General features: G+C 56.6%; 1 protein-coding gene across 1 annotated transcript; it reads right to left on the bottom strand.

Annotated features, from left to right (window-relative positions):
• Positions 1–11,745: 11,745 nt before the first annotated feature.
• CRIP1 (cysteine rich protein 1) lies at positions 11,746–15,718 on the bottom strand. Its single transcript, XM_062004095.1, has 5 exons — positions 15,621–15,718; positions 12,742–12,836; positions 12,564–12,621; positions 12,384–12,431; positions 11,746–12,100 (listed from the first exon to the last, which is right to left on the bottom strand). The coding sequence occupies exons 1-4, from the start codon at positions 15,658–15,660 to the stop codon at positions 12,391–12,393; spliced, it is 234 nt and encodes a 77-aa protein (XP_061860079.1). The 5' UTR covers positions 15,661–15,718; the 3' UTR covers positions 11,746–12,100; positions 12,384–12,390.
• Positions 15,719–23,406: the final 7,688 nt, after the last annotated feature.

Below are 23,406 nucleotides of genomic sequence, written 5' to 3'. Positions count from 1 at the left end.
CAACACCACCCACAGGCTACCGGTCAGAGATCAGCATGTTCTTTGGAAAAAGAAAGGGTCCAAAAACCTTTGAGTATGGCTCCTCTTTTCCAAAAAACTGTTCCTATGCAGACAGGAGCCCTTATACTGAAGAATTCTTCACAGCCTTCCTCTGGGAGCTGGCAACTGCTGCTCTCCTTGTTTGAACAGAGATAATTAAGAGGTGATATTAAAAAAACCCAAAAAAAACAAAGAAAGGAAAGTCTGATCCATGGACTAAAGTACTAGACTTGGATTAGAGGAATCCATTTCAATTCTCTGTTGTGCAACAGGATCCTGTACAAACCTTAAAAAGCTATTTAGTCTCTATGCCCAAGGCTTCCACGTCATTTGCACAAAACAAATGCATGAAAGACCATAAGCACCCCAGAGCAGGCAGAGAGAAGAAAGGCAGCAAAATATTGATCTTGCGTTCACAGCAGACAACTCATTCACTTGGCCAAGCAAAAGTAATTAGTGTAATTTGAAAAACAACACAGCTCTGCAACCAGAATTTCAACATTAATCACCAAGTTGTGACTAAACAAGTTTCTTAAAGATCAACTGAGCAGTTCCAAGCACAACCACATATTTCTACCTTGCAATCTACCAGCAAAGGCCGAGTTTGCTCTCTCTAGTACCAGCAACCTGCTACATGCACATGGAAAGCCTGTCTCCAAATGCTACAAGCAGTTAGTATGGGAGCAGCCAGGACTCAGTGAGGGTTGCACTTGTGCAGGACCACCTTCAGAAAGCTGGAGGAGACAGCCAAGACATTGACTTACCATACACAGCAGATTGGGGGTGAGCAGAAGAGCAAAAGCTGACAAACGAAAAATAGCAGTCCTGTGAGCAACACAGAACCATGCTGACCTCCTGCTGAGCTACCACAAAGCTACCCTCATTTTGCTCCACAATACTGAGCCTTCTTAGCTCCATTTACAGAACCATCAGATTATCAGCTCTTCAGGGACAATGTTGTTTAGAAGTTGTTTTTTTTGCTTTCAAGGGCAAAAGTGGATTTTAAGTGGTCTTGTCTGAGGAGATCTTTTCCATCACGGACAATACTATTCTCAGAACTTCCTGTGATAATGAAAGGGCTCAAGATAAGACATCTTTCAAGAGAGAAGCGTGGATACTATGAAGCAGTATCATACTTGGAATAAGCAAACAGTAATCTGTCATTGTGAGAAGCCAACCTGCATTCAGCTTTTCTCTGGAGCAGTGAGTGGCCCTGCCCATCACTGTATTCATGGTCCTTCTAAAATAGTCACACACACTTTACTTTTTGTTTTGTCTAGAACTTCAATCCAAAACATTGCCTTTATGGTTCATATGCTGTAAACCCCAGCCCTGATATAAAACTTGGTAGAAAATTAACCACAGAATCATGTGTCATATGTTGACTGGGGAAAGAAGGAATCAAAGGAAAAACAAGTCTATTTCTGCAGATGCTGAGGATGCCTAAGGTCATTACAGAGATTTACGTACAGTAAAACATCTAATGGAAGCAAAAGCCCCTAGTGGATGCATGAAAATCCCAGTTTCCTGGACAAAGCAAGACAAAGAGGAGTAAACCTGCCAGCACAGCTCTAATGCAACAGTAAGTTGGTGGCACAGGAATTGAAAACGGAACATCCCTGACAGAAGAAAAAGGTGATACAAAACCAGTCCCAGTACTTCCCTGGGACAGAGGGAAACTGCACAGTCAGACAGACTAACTAGGTTACCTATGGAGTCAGACTCTGTCCACTTGCCTCCGTGGATTTGTTTCAGAAGAGCATAGAGTAGCTTCCAGAAATCCAGGCTCTGAAAAAAGAAGAGAAGGGTAGGGGGAGATCAGCAAGCAAAATATCTGCCATATCTTAATTAGGTAGTTAAATCCATGATTCAGCATCAACTGTTACATGGAAAAGCACATCTGCATCCTGCCAACACTGCTGAATCAGGCACATTCATGTATTGGCAGTCATGGATGTTACCGATAGTAAGGTGCACTCAGAGAGAGAATGGCTACCAATGCCAGCTGTACAGCAAGTCCCAGCACTTCTCCTTTCAGGCACATAAATACAGAAGCATGGCTTCCAAAGTAGCTGCTTTGATATAAACACACATGGACAGCTTGTTTCTAGTCAAACAAGCTCTTGAAGATGATGTAAAGAACTGACCATGGTAGTATCAAGAACTCACAAAAGGAGGCAGCACACACTGAGTTGGAACCAGACATCGTTTCTTGGCCACACAAGGACAGCATGCTGACAAAGTGAAACAGTGATTCTTACCGCAGAATTCCAGTCAACACTTGTAAAATGCTCAGAATAGCTAACTGAGCAAGTGGCGTAAATTGCGTGTGAGCTGGAGGCCTTGCAAGCACCATGCTGTAAACCCTTAAAGCAGAAAGACCCAAGCCAGTGAACAGCAAAAGACAGTGAGCCTCAAACAACACTAGAAAGGGGTTGCAGACCACAGTGAAACATGAAGCTTTAAGTTAGAAACACAGTAAGATAAAGCCCTTTCAAGAGCAGCAAGTCTGCCAAGAGTCACATAACACATACCAGCTGGGGCTCACAGATTAGGTCCCCCACACAGGTGGTCCTGCCTCCAGGCTCCATCCCACTTAGAATCCCAGAATCACTTCAGTTGGAAAAGAACTTTAAGATCAAGTCCAACCCTTCACCTCACGCTTCCAAGCCCACCACTAACCCACGGCCCTCAGCACCTCAGCTACGTGTCTTTAAACATCTCCAGGGCTGGCGACTCCACCAGCTCCCGGGGCAGCCTGGGACAGGGGCTGACAATCCTCTCAGGAAAGGTTTTTCCTCATCACCAATCTAAACCTCCCCTGGGGCAACTCGAGGCCGTTTCCTCTTGTCCTATGGCTCATTAATGAGAGGAGACCGACCTCCACGTCGCTACAACCTCCTGTCAGAGAGCGGAGAGCCCTGTCCGCGCACAGAGCTGTCTCTCGCCCCGGGCGGCTGCCCCTGTCCCTGGACAACTGCAAGAGTGGCCGCTGAAAGGTACCCCGGGGCGGTCCGCGCTCACCGCCTGTGGCCAGTCGAACCTGGCCCGGCGGAGGGTATCAGGGGCGGGCCGGGCTCGGGGCGGCAGGGCCCGGCACAAGGCCCCGACGGCACCCGGCAGCGCCCGACCCGGCTCCGGCTCCGGCTCCCGCCGCTGCTCCCGCTCCGGCCGCCGCCGCATCGGCCCCGGGCGCCGCCGCTTCCCGCGCGCTCCGGCAGCCGGCGGGCGCATGCGCAGTGCGGTGGGACGGCCGCGCCCGCCCGCCTCGCACCCCCTGGCGGCTGGGAGGAGGCACTGCGGCCGCGCGGGGGCTGTTCCGCCCGTGCCCGTGGCGTGAGGGCAGGGAACTCGCCTCTTGCCTCCCCCGGCAAGTGACGTGGCGCAGCGGGAGCCCCACAGGGCATGGGGCAGCCCGGTCAAAAACCCCAACCAAGCCTCGCAAGCTTCCCCCGCCCGTCCTGGCTGAAACGGTTATTGCAAACATCCACACCCCCTCTTCAGTTCTAAAAACACATCTCTGCTGCTGTCAGACCAAGAAATGGTGTCTGGGCTGATGGGAGGGCGCAGAGTTTCGGCAGCAGGGGATCGGCTCCAGTCCTCAGCTTCCCGCCTTCCCTTCAGTGCGGTGGGGCGTGATGCAGGCAGCTCGGCGTTCCCAGGCCTCTAGGATGTTAAACGAAGCAATCCCTGGGATTAATCCTTGGAGGGGGGTGGTGGGGAGGAAATGGTTTTACCGGCTGGGAGATTAGGTTGAGTCACTGAGAGAAAACGTCCACCTCATGGCTGGGTTTTACATAGCCGAAACCTGGCCCTGAGACGCGTCCCCGCTGTGGGCAGTACAGAGGTACCACAGCCGGGACGTGCCAGGGAGACTGGTGTGCTCCCCTGGCACAGCAGAGAGCCTCTGAACCAGGGCTACCTCCACAGCGCCACTGATGGTTTGTTTCTTGGACAGTTACCCAGTTCATAACCCGTTTCATGTCCTGTCCGTGGATCTAGCACAATGCTTTTCCCTTTTTCCCCAACATCTGAACACCATGAAACAAGACGTGAAATTCCTTACAGCTATGGAATGGCCTCTTGCAGCCAAATGGCTGCTCGCAATGAGGAGAGAAATTACACTAGTCCAACGAGACCTTCAGCAAAGCCCCACTTGCTAACCTGACCTGCATTTGCACCGTTTCCCTCTGGTTGCTGCCTCTCCTTCATCCCATCCCTGTGCTGAGGAGCATGGCCCTTTCTGACGCCGTGTGCTGCATTAGTGCTCTCCCAGTTCAGTAGATCCTGGCTGCTGCTCCAGACGGTGCTGAAGGGACCCCTGGGTGTGAGTTATCCAGGCTTAAGGATTTTGAAAATATCTCCTCTAGCAGCTGTTGTCTCATATCCTCCTTCATTCCTAATGACCTGGAAAGCATTTTCCTTATCCCCCATCCAGCTTTAGCTCAGCAATCTCTATCCACTTCTTTGCTCTCCTTCCTAACATGTTTGGCATCTCCATACAGTTCCTTGCCTTTGGTTGCCAGCAGCCCACAAAGCCCTTTATTATCACCCAGAGCCTTATCAGGCCTGGATAATCCTCTGCTGTCTTTGGCATCCTTCTCAGCTCTTGATACCTTGCTGCTATCGGGTGATGTCTGGTCCCTCCATGACACATCGCTTGTCTCTTTTCCCGTCCCCACTGCATTCCCCGGGCTGGAGGACCTTCAGCTGGAGCTAATTTCCTGTGTTTTCTTGACCACTCCATAAACCCTGCTCAAAGCCATCCCTGTCCCTGCATACATTCCTCCGTCTAGGCCTTTCCTCCCCAGGGCATCCGCCGAGACAAGGGCTCTCCTGCAGCACCGTGCACGCACCGCTGCGTGGTCCTGCCCATCGCTCCCAGTCTGGGCTCCTGTCCCTCAGCCAACACACCAGTCCCCTGGCCAGCAAGCATCATCACCCGGCGTGGGAGCAGCAGCTGGGCTGCACACCATCCCGTCATGCCCAGAGCCCCTGCGCCGCCTCTCCACGCCATTGCCCAGGCCGGCTCCACGGCGCCCATGGAGCCGGGCTGGCTGCCCTCCCAGCTGATGGCCCTCGGTCCCTGTTCCCGCGACTCCCCTGGCATGCACCCCCGTGGGCGCCTGGCACTGCAGAGGGTTGGCACGCGGCCACGGGCAAGTCGGACACCAGGCAGCAAATCCCAGCCTTGCCGGCGCGGCAGGGTGCGGCGGTGGCTCGGCCCCAGCATGCAAGGCCCCACTTATCTGCACTGCTGGCTGCCTGGGCGGTTTTCCCAGGGTGGGAGAAGCAGATGGGAAGGCGATGGTTTCCTGCCGCAGAGATGGACCTTGTGCTGTGGACAGACAAAGGAGGTGATGGTGTGACAGCCCCCAGCACACCATCCCAGCAGGGATGGCGATGCCACCCCACCAGCAGCAGAGCCCCTGCCCTGCTGCATCCTGGCCACCCTCACCTCCCGTATCCCAAGCCCTGGTCCCGTGGGGACTGACAGCCTCAAATGAGAAATGACTGGTGATGTCAGCACACCACTCTGAGGGCACTAGGAGCCTCCAGGATCCTCTGTATGGCAGGGGAACACAGGATGGAGCTGGCTCAGCTGCTGCTCCTCTGGGTCCTAGCTCTGCCCCAGCACCGAGGCAGTTTCAGGAGGAGCTGAGCTGCAGGTTGCCCCAGTGGGCACCACAACGGGAAGGGAAGGTCTGGGTGGGTACTGGGAGACCACAGATGCTCGTTTTGGGGAGAGGTCACCATGCTTCATCTTGTGGTGGTTCCCGGCTTCGCCGCACAGTTTTGGCGTGCTGTGTCACATGGGGTCGTTTCCGCTGCGGGTGACTCAGCGGGGCCGAGGGTGCCTGTTTGCACCCGTGCCATGGCAACCCGCCGCCGCAGACGGCCCCACTGTTTGCAGCCGTTGCCGGAGATGACGGCCACGTCCCGTTGCCTCATGCAGATTGTATGTGATAACGGCCATCGCCACTCGCTCCGGCAGCAGCACGGCTTCCTGATGTCACCTCAGCCCACCCTGCCAAGGGGAAGGTGTGAGCTCTCCTCCCGGGAAAACAACTCCTTTGCTCTTGTGTTTTGATTATTTCTTGGGTAATGCTTTTATCCCCGTGAAGGCGCAGGCGGGAGCCAGCCTGTCTCCTGGCCAGACCCCTGGGCCCTGCATCGGTGCTTCCCACGCTCCGCCGCCAGCTTGGGGCAGCCGGAGCTCCCTTCCACGCTCCTCTCCTCTCCTCCCCACAGCGGCAGCAGCTGAGCAGACAGCAGAGCAGAGCACAGCTGCTCTCCCTGCCTGTGCAAGGGAGGCTTTGGGTGGCCACAGCATTTCACGTCCTGGGCAGATCAGGCAGCCTGCACCGTTATGTATTGCAAAACGTTTCCAGCTCCTTCCCAGCACCCTCCTGACTGCTTCATACATGCACTGTCTCCCCTCACTGGGACACCGGCTTAATCTGGTGGGAAAAGGTGCAGCCTGGCAGCAGGGCAAACATCATGCTGTCAGGAAGGAGCGGAGCAGCACAGGGGCTGTGAATAGAGACTACCTGCATTGTGTAATGTCCGGGGCCCACAGCAACTGGGGAAAGGTCAGGGATCACAGCTCCCACTGGGCACCAAGCAGCCCCAACATCTGCTGCTCATCAGTTGTGGGCTCACGTCTCCATCAGCCAGGCAGCCCTCTTTAGCTGGGCAGAGGATGGTTCCTTCCAGACCAGCCACCCTGGGATCTCTGCTGCTGTAGTCCAGCGTGCTCAGAGCAACCAGGTCACACCGCAAATAGGTGTCTCCCTGCCAGAGAGCCAGAGCTGCCTCCTGGCACCATCTTCACTGGTGGGTGCAGGGGTTGCTGCTCTCTTCGGCACAGCCAGCACATTGAGCACGCCAAGTTGAATCACATAACCGTTCCAGATGGCTGGGTCCCTGAGAGGGACCATAACGGCCACGCAAATGCTCTAGTGCAGGCTCTCTTGGATGCAGTGAATTAGCCTGCAGCAGGCCTGTGTGGGGGCTGGAGTGCCAAAACTGAAGGTCAGCTGCCGGCAGTTGGATGTCTGGGATAGGCGTTGGCGTTTCAGGCCCTTTTCAGGCAGTTGGGATGGATTAGAGAAAAAAAAAAGGATCTGAGATCTCGCAGTTCTGTCTTCTCCAGAGTTTCACCCTTTCCTTTTTACTTAAACAGCCAAGTTGACATTTCTCAGCACCAAGGGAAACTCCCTCTTCCCTCTCTTTGCCCTGAGCCTGTAACACAAGACTCAGCAAACAAAGACAGAAGCTTTGGTGGAAAGCCTTTACACCCTTCCCCCTTGGAAGATTTCCCTGTTACCTTAAAAATAACACAAGGCATGAAAGTAAAATGCAGCTCTAGTGCCTGATGCCAACATTTCTTCTTGGGCTTTTTGCTGGGGAAAGACACTGAGGACCTGGAAAACATCCCCAAGGGTTCTTTCCACTCAGCTTCTCTTTTCACTTCTCACTTCTTTTTCACCAGGGATGGGGTGATGGTGGAACAGCCCATCCCCTCCTCAGTTTGCTCCCTGATCAGACCTCGGACTCTAGTAGCATGATTCACAGTCTCATCTGCTTCTTGTTATGGCCTTGGCCATCTCCCTTACCCAGAGCTCCTCTGCCTTTAGTCTCTTCATCCCCATTTCATGGGGATGTTGTTACCCACCAAGAAGAGGTTTGACACTCTTTGCTACCTCTGCAAAGCTGTTTCCGCTGGTGGGATGGGGCTTCCCCAAGCTACTGCTTTGCAGAGCTGGGCCAGGAAGTCCTGGCCCACCGTGCAAGCTTGCAGAGCTCCTGCTGCCCAACATCATCTGCACAGTCCCTCTTACCATTGCCCAGCTAAGAAGGCAGATTTCTGAGGTGTTAGAAGATGGGCAGACACTTTCTCAACCTAAAAGTCATCAGAGATCTTTGAGCTTAACAGCAATCAGCCTTAGAAATACCTGAGGAAGCAATAAGCTGGGTACCAGCCAGTTACAGACCAGCTTTGTCCCCAGGAGCCCCTGCTACCACAGCTCCCTGGCTGAAAGTGACACATCTTTGTTTGCATAAACACACTGTCAGGGAAACAAGCCACTTGCCACCCCAGAGCAGGTGCCTGGCCCCAGCTGTGCAGATGCAAAATCCCTGTGTCACCTCAGTGTCCCCATCTGAGCTGCCACAGACATGCTGATGGGACACAGCCCTGCCCCAGGCTGCCTGCATGAAGCACAGGGCTGGGAGTAATACTGAGGGCAGCACCCTGCTTTAAGGCATCCAGCCTGGGCCTCCCCCTTGCCAGCTGTGGGCCTAGGTACACATCTGTCCCCTGCTTCACATTAAGGTCTGACCAACCCATCTGTGTTGGGAGGAAGAGGCAGGACCAGGCGACCCTCACCAGCCCCTCCTGCCTTGGCTCTGCTTCCACTAGGGGCTGAAGCAACACCCACACCTTTATAGACCAGCTGAAGGACCCCCCAGCCCCCGTTCTGCCCCCCTCTCCTTTTTGCTTTTGTACAGAAAGCCGCAGAGGCAGGGTGGGGAACAGCAGCAGTTGAGTTTCTGAACCCGTCCTGTTTCCTGTCCTTTGCCAAACCCTCTTCTGCTTCCCTACGCAGGGCGTTGGGGCTCACCCACAGCCAGCTGCCAGAGCAACTGGTAATGTTGTTTGTTTCTTTTTGTCACAGTGATGAAGTGTTTATAGCAACCATTGCTCCACAATCCACAAACTTCAGTGATCTCAGCCCAAGCTTCCGAAATAATGGCAGGGGAAGCACAGCTATTTCCTCCAGGGTCAGCAACTGTGGCGTTTCAGGTCGCTGAAGCAGGGGACCTTTGTGCTGAGCATCACCAGGACAGACAGCACCTGACACCTTTTGCTGTTTCACTTATAAGTACCTAACACTTACCAGTACCTAAAGGGTGAATGTCAGGAGACTGGGGGGATGCTTTTTTCTATAGTGCCCAGTGACAGGACAAGGGGTGATGGATAAAAGCTGGATAAACAGAAGGAGAAACTTCTTTGTTGTTCAGATGAGGGAGCCCTGGCTCAGGCTGCCCAGGGAGGGTGAGGAGTCTCCTTCTTGGGAGGTTTCCAAACCTGTCTGGACACGTTCCTGTGCCCCCTGATCAAGGGGAACCTGCTTTAGTAGGGGATTGTGCTGCATGATCTCTAGAGGTCTCTCTTCCAACCTCCACCACTCTGTGATTCTATATGCACCTCGGGGCTGAGGCTGTGCTCTGCCCTCACCTGAAATGGCTGCAATATCCCCATGGCTGCTGGAAGGACCAGGCAGGGCATGGGGACTGCCAACCACCTCCTCTCTGTCTCAAGAGTGGTGGGAGCAGCTGATAAGGCACACCAAGCTGGAATCCCTTGACTGCTCCCAAAAAGAAAGCTGCGATTTGCCCTGGGCATCCTGCTGTCCCCTGCTGCCAGAACAGCACAGCCAGGGCATTGCCACACCAGGAGGAGAGGGACCATCCTCGCTCATCCCCATCTGCCAGCGGGGCTGGGAGCCGGGAGCAGCACAGATGCCTGGCTGCTGCCTGCCTCTGCAGCTCACACTCCAGGCCACAGACATTTACTGTTGGATGGAGAACAGCCAGATTCTGCTGACAGCCCCTCTCCCCAGCACGCCGGCTGCTGCCCAGCCATGCTGCGCCTGCCTTGGGCCCGCATTTCCCATCCAAATGCAATACAGCTGTTGCTGCTTCCTCTCCAAAGACCAAAGCAAGTTATAAAAAAACATTTTCTCTTGTATGTTCTTTGAGCAAGGCTCCTTGTGGATGTAACCCATACCTGAACTGCCCAGCCCCACAGCATCGAGGCAGGAGCAGGCTGAGCGCGTGACCCATCTAGCACAGCACGGAATGAGGCAGCTGCAAGATCAAGTTTAGCTTCTTTGCAGGCCATGCAGACCTCACCCGGGTCTTGCATCCTTCCATGCAGGCAGGGCAGGGAGAGAGCCATCCCCAGACACCACACCTACACCACAAATCGGTGGCAAGGACTGTAGCAAAGGGCAGCCCCAGGCAGCACATCTCAAACAGCAGCACACTGCCTCCTGCCCACAGAAAGGGCTTCTAGCTGAAGGGCTGGATCTCCACAGCCTCCCTCCAGGCAGCACTTGTTTCTCCATACCTCTCCATGGTCCTCTGCTTATCAGCCTGGCCCCTTGCACCTGGAATTAGCGGCTCCTGGTAAGTGTTGGTGCAGGGCCCTGTTGGGAAAGGTCCCTTTCCCAGCTGGACACACTTATGCAAATCCAGAGGATGACGAGCCTGGTGTTTGCCATTATTGTTCATTCTGAGAGTAAATGCTATCTCATTGGCACACTCAAGGCTGCTGAGATTATATCACTAGTTTACTTTGAAGCCTGGTTCACAGAGGAAAGCCATGTCCCAGTGCCCCAGGGGTGGGCTTCGTGCCAGCATCTATGCAGAGCAGGACTGAGTCTGGCTGGCCAGGGGCCACGGGTGCTGTGCACCCCAAGGGAGGCTGCTGGCGAGGGCAGTGGCGGGAGTGGGAGGGCAGGAGGCCCTTTGAGCCCTGGCTGGCTGGTTGGCATGGTGGTGGCTGAACTGCAATTAGCCAGGGTTTGCCTTTGACACAGATGCCTGCATTTGTCATGCTAACAGGGTGGGAAACAAGGCCCTTAGAGTTTATCCCACTGAAGCTGCCTCATGGGGACAGAGCCTTTTGACATCAAGCACATGGGAAGTTTTAAGATGCTTATCGGATCAGAGTGCCTTTGACACCAAAGATTTTGACATTGGGACAGTAATTTTGACCCCTGAGGGGTTTGGCCAAGGCTGGCGTAGCAGTAAGAAGCAGAATAATCTGCAAGGAAATGCGTGCACAAACCATAGACCAACATAACCCAGGGTACAACAGAGTGGCTCTGAATATGTAAACGGGGTGGTTCAGGTTAGGGAAAGACATGGTTAAGAAACCATTTTGGAAACATCCCTCAAGTCAACATCTTTTACATCTGTCAGTTCTGTTCTCCCAGCGGAGCAAAGAGGCTGCAACACAAAAGAGCAAAACGGTTGTGAGTCAGCTCTCGCTTTGTCACACTGCACATTTGCTTTCCCTACCCAGGAAAGCCTCATTTGGCTTTTTTGCATGGCTGCTCAAAGGGAAAGCAGCAAATACCCGGCTTTCCTGATGTGACAGACAACCTCCTCCCAGCAAGAAAGCTCCCTGCCCCAATGGAAGGCTGCAAAGTGCCATCTCGGATACAGGAGCAAAGGGCTGGGGCTGCCGTGACTTTCCAGCTGGCACTGAGCTGGGACAAGGCCAGGAGGCTATTGAGTGCTGGAGAGACCATAGGTCAACAGTCTCAGCCCCTTGTCCAGCAGCACTGCATGCCTCTGCTTTAACCCTGTGACAGCTGCCACCATGCTCTAGGCTTCTGCAAATGTCACCTTACAGACCCAGTGAGGCTGCGGGCAGGGCACGACCTTCCTCCTGAGCCCAGGGAGATCCCAACCCCAGACAAGCAGCCACACAACAAGCACCACTCCTTCCCCTGGGGCATGCTCAGCCCTGGTGCTGCCCTCAACCCCAGGGCTCAGGAAGGGCAAGACCCTACAGTCACCAGGAGCAAGAAGCACACGGAGCTGTCACATGGTGTGGGGCTTGATCCAGAGGGCACGTAGGGTCCTTCAGCAAGGAAGCTCCCCCTTACAGACAGCACAGCTACTACATGGGGGAAGCATCTTTCGGTCTGGGTTTATTAAAGACTGAGAATACAACTGTGGGCCCAGACAGGAGTGCTGGGTGCCAGAAGCAGGGCTGAGGTTTGGCTGGAGGGGTGTGATCTCCTCTCCAGGCGGCTTTCAGCAACAGCAGCCAAATTTCCTCTCCGGTGAGGCATCCCAAGGCCCCCATCCCGGCAGCACTCCATCTGGAGTGGAGCACCTCTCCACACCAGCCCCAGCCTCGGTTACTTATTGCTTTTAACGTGCTAGTCTAGTGCAGAGTGAATTAAAAACGAAAGGGCATGTCTGGCGGTGCGTTTGTGCTGTCTTCAGGCTGTGCCGGGAGCCCTGGCTGGCAGACCTGGAGAGGGACGGGAGAGAAGGAGGGATGAAGGCAGGCTGGGCTGGGAGAGGAGACATGCCAGGGACAATGGTGCTCCCCTGGGATAGAGCCTGTCTTTGCTGACAGGACACAGAGAAAAAGCCTTTGGTGTCTGCAGCCGGAGCTATGCGGGTGCTGGGAGTCACAGGCAGCCTGGAGACGCCACGGCACACCTGCCTTCCCTGCCTGCCCTGGTCAGAGACAGCCCCAGCCAGCACACGGGGCCAGAGGCAGGAGGGGACCTCCCAGGGCAGACACCAACCTGAGGTTTACTTGAACGTGTGGCTCTCGGCTCCTCCCCGGCCAAACCCTGGAAGGGAGACAGAGCGGGGTCAGTATTGCCGTGGTTCGGGGCGGGCACCAAGGGATGCTCCTCGCTGAGAGGAGGGAGCCCTGAGCCCCCTTCCCCTCCCTCCCACCTCCTCAGCCCCAGTGACCCTACCTTTGGGCCCGAACAAGGCAGCATAGCAGGGGTGGTTGCAGTAGGGCTTGCCATCGTGCTGCGGGCAGACAGAAAGAGTGTCAGCCCCAACCGCCCTTCAGCTCCCTCTCTGCTCATCCCACCTCTCTTGCAACCCCCAGCTGCAGGGGACAGGGCCCTCCTGAGCAGCACTCCTCACCTCTGCATGGCCTCCAGACGTCAGGGTCTTGTTGCACTTCTCACATCTCAAGCAGGGCCGGTGCCAGTCCTTCCCCAGAGAAGTGACCTTCTCGGCTGCCGTGGAAAGGAGATGGGTTAGTTGAGGCAGGTGTGACAAGTCAGTTTGGCAGGTTGGCCTCATTGGCATCAGCCTTAGAGAGGACATTTTGAGGCATTTTCTCAAGTCTGTTGTGGGTTTCAAACCCACACACATCACCATACACATCCAGGTGCCCAGATCCAAAGCAGCAGTGCCATGCCCGGGGTGAACATCACTGTATCCATGCAGACAGGCTGACTCCTGTCTTCCAAAGATATGGGGACCCTCCCCCTTCCGACACCAGCCTGCAAGGGGATGAATTCCTCCCCAGCCAGCTGGAGCCCAAGCAATCACTGGAGTTGGCCAGGGGAAAAGAGGGCTGCTGGCAAGGTCCAGAGGGGCAAAGCCATCATCGTGCCCTGCCAACACAAACCAGTCCCCTCCAGCCAGCAGCACTGTGGCCACAGCTCTCATTCTGCACGCACCATGACAAACTGGAGCAGGGCTGGAGCTTGGCCGGGGTTCAGGCGGCTGCAGGGGGGACAACGTGCTCTTTGCTGGAGCCAGGACGTGTTTACAAAGAGAGGGAAGAACACAGGCTGGCTTTTAATTGCAGCCCAGCGGGGGAGGAGGGTATTTTCTGTGCTCTTCATATTGGCATCCTGGGGATTTATGAAGTGATAAAGCAGAGCTGTGCACAGGAACCCCATCAGAGCCATGTCTGTGCGTTCTCCCCATTCCTACACAAGGAGGTCAAGCCATGGGACCGAGGCACTGTGGGCAGTTTGTGCCCTGGGCAGTCTGAAGCCCCTCTGCTTTGGAGTCCCAACATATCCACAGCAGCTTATGCAAGGAGCCTGCAGAGGTGGGAACGGGGGCAGCGCCCGAATGTCACGAGGCAGCCCTGCTGCCATCCATCAGAGGCACAATGAGCCTACAGTGCCCAGAGCCCAGCGGGGGCTGCAGTGTGCTCCCCCCAGGCAGCCCCAGGAGCCTGGCCCACAACAGGGCACTCCCATCAGGGTTTCTAGAAGGAAACCCACCACAGGGTTTCTGGAAGGAGCTCAGCCTCTCCACTTCTCGCACAAGCATCTGCACCAACACTTGGGCAGGAGCTCTGCTAATGCTCACTGCAGCGGGACCCCACAGCTCTTGGGCATGCAGGTGGGACTCCCCTGGAAAGCTGGTGGTGGCCCTACAAACTCCATTCCCCATCTTCTTGGCATCACCTCCTCCTCATCCCTGCTCTCTGCACACACAGTCTGGCCAAAAGCAGCCTGAGGCCAGCTGGAGGAGGACCACCAGGCCCCCAGAGCCCTGGGGTTCTCCAGAGCAGGGCTTGCTGTGCCTTCTGTGCCAGCACTCCTTGTCTCCAGGGCCAGAAATCAGGCAGCCAGCTCGGTCTTCCAGCGGCTTTTAAATCCTCCTCAGCCTCTCCATCAACACAGAGAGTTTTTTATGAGCAGCCTGAGATAAGTGCAGGGCCAAACTCCTCCTTGGTCAAATGGCCCCATCCACACCTGTGGGCACGGCAAACCCAGCTCACCCTGTCTGGCATCAAACCAGACCCACAGGGGCAAGGCAGACGCTGATACCAGCACCTTGGCAGCTCCTCGTATCAAACTACCTGTGTAAATGAGGTGCCTCAGGACCCTCACTTGCAGGAGGGAGACATAAATTGTCTCCTCCCTCAAAGGCTATCTGCAAGCAGCCAGCTCAAATTTAGGCAGAGGTGTTCCCCAAGTGCAGGAGCCACATCCCCAGCAGCTCTCCAGGCAGCACCAGCCCCAGCACATCTGCCCAGGGTGGGCATCACTAATGGGCTGCTTGTCAGAGAGTAGCCCCTGTGTTTGAGCCTTGATGGCTTTGGCAGCGCAGAAGTTGGGGCACACCCCCAAACGGAGCAGAAATAAGGCAGAGAGCAGAAGCCAGTGACAGCACTCGGTTCCAAGACCCTTCATTTCTCGTCAATTAAAAAGCAGGGGGTGAATGCAGGCTGCTCCCAGCAAACCCCCTCAAGTTCAGCCTGGGGAAGGGGAGGTCTGGCAGACAGACCCTGTGTTCCAGCAGCTGCTGCCAGTAGGGTGGGAGGCTCAAACCTCCCAAATATCCTCAGGCAGGACGGTGGGATGAGAAGGGGCAGAAACCTGGAGCCTCAGTGCCTTGGCTCTAAGGGAGGACATCTGCCTGAAGCCCAGGGGCAGACAGTGGACCAACAAGGCTTGTGGCTAGCCTGCAGCTTCAAAAAACACCCCAGGGCTGCCATCTCGCTGTGCTAAAACCATGCAAGACAACATGTGGGCGACCCACAGATGCAGGACCGTGCCCCAGGGCAGGACTTGCCCTTGGGAAGATGCTTGCTTGCCTGCACCGGCATTCAGAACCGCCTTTGGGCTCCACAGAGCAGTCTCCAGGGCTGGGACTATGGGTGATGCTGGGCAGGAGACAGGGCTGTGCTCCCATCCTGCGCCATGGCCTCATCTGCAGCCTGGGGGTACCCACCACAGCCCACACCCTGCAGCGAGGCATCTCCCTGGGTGCATTTACAGGGTCACCCACCCGGGAGACCCCGGGGACCCACAGCACAGACGCGTGCAACCTCGGGGCAACCCAAAACCTTGCATTTCTGGCACACACCACATCGGGGCACCCAGGACCCGCGGCACTGGGAGGCACAAGGACCTGTAAGCACCGGGTGCCTCGGGGACCCGCCTCGCCGGGGTCCCGCAGCCCGTTGGGGTGCAGCAGCGGGACAGCCCGGACGAGGCTGCGGTCCCCGCGGAGTGGAGGCGGCCGGGGAGGCAGCGGGAAGCCCTTACCGAAGTAGACTTCCTTCTCGCAGCGGGGACACTTGGGCATGGTCGCAGCTGGGCTCTGGCCGTCGCTCGCACGGGCTCTGGGATGCTCCGCGCCGGCCCCGCTGGAGTCACTGCCCGCCCGCCCGCCCGCTCCGCCCAGATGTGCGGCCCCGCCCGCAGCTGCAGGCACCCGCCCCCGGGGCACGGCCTCTGCACCCCTCGGGGCATGGCCCCTTCACCCCTGCACCCCCTGAGGCACGACTCCTGCAGTCCTGCACCCGCCGGGCCATGGCCCCTGTGCCCCCCAGGGCAGACCCCTACACCTCCTGAGGCATAGCTCCTGCAGCCCTGCACCCCCCGGGGCATGGCTCCTGTGCCCCCCAGGGCAGACCCCTGCACCTCCTGAGGCATAGCTCCTGCAGCCCTGCACCCCCCGGGGCATGGCTCCTGTGCCCCCCAGGGCAGACCCCTGCACCTCCTGAGGCATAGCTCCTGCAGCCCTGCACCCCCCGGGGCATGGCTCCTGCACCCCTCGGGGCAGGGCCACCAACGTGCTGCTCCCCCTGCACCCCCAGCCCCCCGCAATCCCTCCCCCTGCAGTCATCCTTGGCACCCAGCAGCCCCACACCCACTGCACTCCATGCCCTACAGTACAGCCCCCTCTGCACCCCGAGTCAGTGCTCCCTGGCTCCATGCCCATGCTTGTGGCCAAGAGGCACGCTCTGAGGGGAGCTGGATGTGTGATTGGCATCTGTCAATTAACCATGTAACAGATAAAGATTCCTGGGGTGCTCACCACTGGGGCTCAACCCTCTGAGCACAGACCTGTCTCTCTCCCAAGGGAAGCTAAAAGATGACTCTCAGGCAGTCTTCTGCCCATGGGGAAGCTTGGAGTGTGAGATGATGCAGGAGGGAACTATAGGGCTGTAACCCCTCTGCTTGCAGTACTTCAAGAATTGGGGTTGGGGGGAAACATGCTCATTGCAGAGAACCAGTCCATCTGCATCACTGACTGTTGTCATTTCAGTAGGAGCAAGTCATTTTATTAGGACTTGCTGTTCCTTTGTGCTCGGCCGTGAAGGAAATGAAAAGCCTATCCAAGGGTCTGTTTTGCATGAAACAATCCTCCCCAGGGCATGTTGCTGTGCTGCAAAGGTCATGAGGGCTTGTGAAACCCAGCGCCCGGCCGCCCCGTGTCTGCCTCCCGAAATGCAGGGCACCCCTCACCCTCCCACCCACACAAACAGGGCTCTGTTGGCACCAGAACCCGCCCGTGGGTGCAGGAGGAGAGGCGACGAGCCATGCCCCGAGGCACAGTTCATGGTTCAGCTGAGATTGCTTTATGACCCAGCCTGGCTCCCACCTCCCTTCCCAGCTGGAGCCCTCATCCTGCTCATGCTCCCATGGTCCTGGGCTCACCCCAGCTGCTGGTAACCCCGCTGCAGGCTGGGGAGCCCCTCTGGCATGCTGCTGCAAGGGCATGGCTGGCACTGCTGGGCTGAGCATGGTGCTCGGCAGCCCGCCCTGGCAGGGACGTGGCTGGGGAGCCTGCTCACAGCTCATGCATGAGTCATACTGGGATGGTGTCTGACTGCATGGGAGGAGAGGGGTGTCCTGCAAAGGCTGCTGCCTCCACCCTGCCTCCTCTTCCCACCCTGAGGCACCACACACACGCCAGCGCCGCAAGCACCATGTTTCAGCCACGCCATGGTCCCCCATGCCAAGGCCAGGCTGGAACCCCGTCTCTGCCACCCTGACCACAGAGAGGGGACGGGGCACAGCCACACTGTGCCAGACGGCTTTGAGGCCTCTATCTGGCCAGGAAACCCATCTCCAGCTGCACTCCCTTTTAAGGCAGATTATGTGCTGGTGAGCAGCTGAAAACTGGCCTCTTGTTGGTCTGGCCCAGCTGGCCCAGCCCTGTGGCCAGTCCCCATGGACCACTCAGCCTGTGCCAGAAATGCTGGTGGCCTGGCCAGGGCAGCTCATACCCCAGCCTTCCCTTGCCCTCCGCTCCTTGCAGACAGCTCTCATGACTGAGCAGGCACAAAACTGGCGGCAGGTCTCCCAAAGCTCTGTGCCAGCCCTGCTGTGGGGATGCACACTCCCAGCCTGCCTCACGATGGGGTGAGCTGAAGCACACACAGCACACCCTTCAAACCTATGAGAATATGGAGGTGAAGGTTGCCATAGGGCAGCAGCCCCAGGTTGTGCACCCAGTTGGAGCTGTGCATGGTCCTGCCCATTGCTGTTGCCCCACTCTCATCCCATCAATCCTTGGGCAGGCAGGGCAGCAGGGCAGCACAGCAAAGAGACTGGTAGAGGGTCTCTGCCAGGGAGGGAGGGAGAAAGGGCTTTAGGTGCTCCCAGAGCATGGCAGCACCTCAAGAGCCTGAGAGATGCAGCCTCTTGCTTGTTTTACAGGGAGTGAATCCATAAACACTGCTAATGCCGATGTATGAAACCTGTGGACGGGCAGTAAACTGAGCCCTTGCTGGCCTGTGCTGGAAGGAGTGGGCTGGAAACACCACAGCAGTCTGACATTTGGGGTCATGGCTCCTTCTGTCATCCAGGGTCCCCTCAGGAGCCCAAACAATGCCACAACCATCTGAGAGCCACTTCAGAGCAGCAGCAAGCAGCAGCCACCTCATCCCTCTGCAGCGGGACGCTGCCCATGGCACCATGCCCAGGGACTTGGGTAAGGGCAGGCAGAGGCTGAGCTCAGGTGCTGGGCAGAGATGGCTCCAGGGAGCAGCAGCTCAAGCAGCACTTCAAAGCAAGGTTGACAGCCTGCCAGGGCAACAACACAGGCAATGCCAACGGAGAACAGCCTCCTCAGCAACCCACAGCGATATCTTATCTGCAGACCTTGTTCCAGCTAATTTAGCCATTGGGGCAGAGCACGCCTCAGCTGTCTCTGCCCTCTGATAGGAATCTGTGGGTGAGGCTCCATCCCAAGAGCATCAGGCGCCAGCGCTCCCCGACAGCATAGCAACAGCCCTGGGCAAAACCTGGGCTGGCCCGTTTGTTTGTTTGGGTGCTGTTGTTATGGACAGGGCCAGGATCCCCTCCCTGGCCCTCTGGCAAGTATCAGCAGGAGCCAGCACCAGCTTCACAGAATCACTCACAGAATGGTAGGGACTGGAAGGGACCTCTAGAGCTCATCCAGTCCACCCCCCTGCCAGAGCAGGACCTTCTAGAGTAGGTCACACAGGAACTCGTCCAGCTGGGTTTGGAATGTCTCCAGGGAAGGAGACTCCACAGCCCATCTGGGCAGCCCCTTCTAGTGCTCCCTCACCTGAACACGGAAGTTTTTCTTCCCCAGGTCTATCTGCAGCATATTTGGGGCAAGGCCTCGGCTCTTCCAGCTGAAACACTTCTATGATTCTACAATTCTATGAGCCCCCAAAGACTTTCCCAAATTCTTGAGGCAGGGTTGCAGGGTGAGAGCTGCTGGGCATGCTGGAGCTGTGGGCACACGCTGCCTGCCCAAAAATCCCCCAGAGCAACTTCCCCTGGTGATTACTGGAGTAATGACTGGAAAAGTCACTGGCATTTCAGCAGGCCAGGGCGGGTAACATAAGCCGATTTGGGTTTGTTTTGCTAACACAGCAAGCAAAAACAGCTATTTCCGTGTAGCAAACCAACCCATCTGCCAGGACAGCAGCTCCCAGCTCCCCTCCTGCCCCTGCTCTCTGCAACTGGCACGAGACCTCTCATGTCACAGCCCCACGACACCCTGGCACGGCAAGGAGATGATGCACTGGTGAAGGCACAAACCAGGGGCTGGTAGGAAACCAGTCCAGTGTTTCCCCAGCACTCACACAACTGTGAGTGCTGCAAAACCTCCCTCCCCAGCCAGATTTCAGCCCACACTTGTGCAAGAGAAGGGCTCTGCTCAGCCAAGATGACTCGCTGTAAAATGTGCTCGACCCAGCTCAGCGTGGGACTCTCATTTGACAAGAAAATTACAGGGTGGCTTAAAGGAAAGCCCAGCAGAGGCTGGGGGGGAGCTGCCAGATGCCTGATCCCATGAAAGGCCTGCAAGATACAGGGCAGGGTAAGCTGTGGCGGGGGCCAGCACACCCCCCAGCCCCACTCAGCCCGCAGCACCTCCGGATTTGCACACAGCTAATCCCATTACCGGCTGTCAGGGCAAATTACACCCTAAGGGGTAACTCTGGGGTATGTCTTCATAAAGCTCACAGGGCTGGGAGTAATTTGGAACAGGAGGGCAGCAGGATGGGCAGTGCAAGAGCCAGAGGCTCGTGGAAGGGGCTGGCAAAGGGCTCCCCTGGGGGCTGCTGGCTGGGGAGCCCAGCACACCCACCGCACACTGCTACTGGTGCAGTAAAGCCCCAAACAGATTGAGCCTGTGAAACACTCTGGCTGCTGTGCCAAAATCTGTGCTGGCTGCCCTCCTGGCCATGGTGCAGAGTCTGCCCTGCCATGGGCACGAGGCAATGACACGGCCCTTGGGAGCACAAACTGTGACAACACGGGCAGGCGGGTTGAGGCAGCGCTCACTTCTCAGGGCAGCCCCAACCTCAGCAGCCAGGGTGTGAATTATCCTCACGTGGTTCATGTTACACAGCAAACACAAACAGGGGAGCCCCAAGGGCAGCTCCCCTGGGCTTGGCAGGGTCGGGGCGAGCCCTGCTCCCAGCCATGAGTAGCCCTTGCCCACCTCTCCAACCCGTCCAAGTCACAGCTATGAGGAAAATCTCCTCCAGTTTCATCCAGGCACCACTCCCCCTGTCTCCCTGCATGCAGTCTGGCCAAAAACTCCTCTACCATCTGCTCTTTTCTGCAAGCTTTCCATTAGCAGCAGCCCAAGGAAACCTCCTGCCTAACTCCTGCTGGGGAAGGGTTTGGTGCATTTTCCTGGCACAGCCCCGGCTGTTTCTGTTGTGGCTATTGAGCACAGTCAGGATGGCTGAGGAAGCAACGCCCGCTGCTTTGGGAAGCTGCCCAGCACCCATGAGCCATCGCCTCTGCCTGCCTGCAGGGAAATGCACATGGTGCAGGGGGCTGGTGAGGAGCTTGGGCACTGCTCAGGGGCTGCTTGCAGGAGAATAGTGCCAGGGACAACCTCCCCAGCCCTGCCCTGGCGTGGGCCACACAGGCACCGTTTGCCCTGGGCTGGGCTGGGCTGTGGACACCACACCTCTGATTCCTGGTTAAAAATTCACTGGAGGTGAGTCGAAGGGGCACAGAGGTGTTTGCTCTATCTGTCAGCGCACTGCTGCTCTCTCACCCTAAGGAGGTGAGAGGAGGAGCTGCAGGTTTGCACACCCATTAGCAGCATCCACACCTCTGTCCCACCAGCACAAGTATTCCTGCCCCAGCAAGCAACCCCAGGGCACCCCAGGAACTCCACCAGAAGTTCCTCTGCTCCTCTCCCCACCTGGAAACCAACCTGTGATGTAAAGGCTGCCCCAGAGCCCAGTCTACATCCCTGGGGGTGTGGAATTCCCTCCCAGCTGCTGTCAGGGAGCTGGGGAGCTGCTGAGGGACTGAGCCAGTGCCATGGTGGGAGCCTGCAAAAACAGCTCATCCTGTGCCATAGACCAGAGCACTGCACTGCCAGGGGGGTTTACAGCCCAAATCCTCCTCGGCTTGGTTTCATGTTGCTCTTCATCCCTGCCCTCTCTGCTACACCCTCTCCCATATTTACACCCGGTACTTTAACCTCCTCCTGGGGCCGAGCCAAAGCCCGGCCAAGGCAAGGAGAGCCACATCACTGACTTCAGGGAGTATCAGAGCCAGTTCTTGGCCCTCATGGAAGCAAGCTGTGCTTACTGGATCGCTTTTAATATCCCATCTTAAATCACATCTTCCAGCACCTCATCCCTTTTGGCTCCTATTTACTGGCTTCCCAGCAAAGTGCTTTAAATCTGTCTGGCTTCACCGCCCAGCTGTGCTGCTCTGTGTCAGGGCCACGCCACCCGCCATGGCCACGCTGTCCTGCCACCTCCCTGCACTTCAGGAGCCCCTCCACATCTCCGTGGCTGCATCTCCCTTGCCTGCAGGGACAAGCTCTGATGTAGCACAGGGCTGTCGTTGCCCTCCCTGGTCCCGTCAGGTCCCTCCCCCGGCCCTTTCCTGCCTCACAATGTGGGTGGAAGGAGGGCAGCCCTGTCTCTGGTGCCACGGGCAACCTCCCATTGAGCTGCAACAGCAGGGGATAACCCAGCTCCTCCCACAGCTCAGGGTACCTGGGCTGGCCCCCATCACCCAGACAGGTTGGTGCATGACAGCAGCTGGTGGGATCCCTGCCCTGTGCCTTGGCTGCAAGACATGGCCAAGCTCTGCTGCAAGATCCCTGCTGGGGTTCACTGGGGACTTCCAAGCAGAGCTGCATCCACTTAGTTCTCTGTTTTCCTGCGTATCCTAGATATCACGTCTAGAATCACAGAATCATTTCAGTTGGAAAGACCTTTAGGTTCATCGAGTCCAAGCCCTCCCCTCATACTGCCAAGCCCAGCACTAACCCACGGCCCTCAGCACCTCAGCTATGAGGCTTTGCAGTATCTCCAGGGATGGGGACTCCACCTGGGACAGTGTCTAACAACCCTCTCAGTGAAGCAATTCTTCCTAATTTCCCACCTAAACCTCCCCTGGTGCAACTTGAGGCCATTTCCTCTTGTCCTGTCACTCATTACTGGAGAGAAGAGACCGACAGATCCCTCCAGCTTCTTTATCCCACCAGCGAGCCCGAGATGAAAAACAAAACCCAAAATATTTGACATCCCCAAGGGGAAGGATGTTTTCCAAGCTTCAAGTAAAGGAGCATTTTCAGCTCACATAGGCCTGCTGAAAATAAACACCAAAAAATGCACCAAGGGTTAGAAGCCAGAGCTGCCTTCTCTGCTCGAGCAAACAGCCAAAAGCACCACTACATCCCCCAGTTTGTGGTCTTAACACCCACCTTGGGGGTACCTGCTGTACCTGGGATCACCTTCTGCCATGAGGGTTGCCCAGCCATCAGGGTAGGGGACAGAGAAGAGGCATCACCCACCTGGAGGCTGAGCAGCTGGGTTGTCCCCTTTGGGGCAGTAGGAAGCTGACGGGTGCAGGCTGCCTGGTTCCTGGCTCCCCCTTGAGCAACAGGGGAAAACTGCTTATTTGTTTTCATTGCATCTCCTCAGTAAAACTCTCATGAGGAAAAGAAAATGTAAGCAAAAAAAAGGAAAGGGGAGGGGAAGAAAAGCCAGCCCCAAACCAAAATAAACTCCTGGATGTGATGGCTCCCTGCTGCAGTGAGCATCCCTGGGAAAGGAGCCTGCAGCTGGGCCTCTGTGGAGGGGCCAGTGCCCACCCCAGGGTGCTGGGCCAGGCCACATGCATGATGTGGGGCCAGCTGGGTACTGGGGAGGCCAGACCCTCTGCTGAGCTGCAGGAGGGGTGTTGAGGAGGAAAATCAGCTTGTGCACTCAATTGGGGAATCTCCCTGCTGCAGGATATTGCTACGGGCTGCCATATTAAGCTCCTTAATTACTGATGGTAAATAAGGGTTGTAACAAGAGCTGGATTCCTGCCAAGGGCTTTGCCAGCAGCTGTGCCAGGTCCCAGATGGGTGATGGGGACCCTCCAACACAGCTCAGCCCTGCTGCTGCTGCCACAAGGGGCAAACGTGGCCGAGTTTGGCTCAGAGAGCCCAGCTCTGCTGCTGGCTGAGCAACACCGCTCTGATTTATACCCCAGCCTCGTCCCTGTGTGCATCAGAGGGGTCAAATCTCTATAGAAACCCCACCAAAACACAAACACACACAATTCCTGGCCTGGGAATTGGGCTGCTGAGCCC

This window comes from Colius striatus, chromosome 10 (genome assembly GCF_028858725.1).
Source record: "Colius striatus isolate bColStr4 chromosome 10, bColStr4.1.hap1, whole genome shotgun sequence".
Classification (NCBI taxonomy): Eukaryota; Metazoa; Chordata; class Aves; order Coliiformes; family Coliidae; genus Colius; species Colius striatus.
Note: the sequence above shows the minus strand (reverse complement) of the source record. Positions and strands in the feature narration are given on the sequence as shown.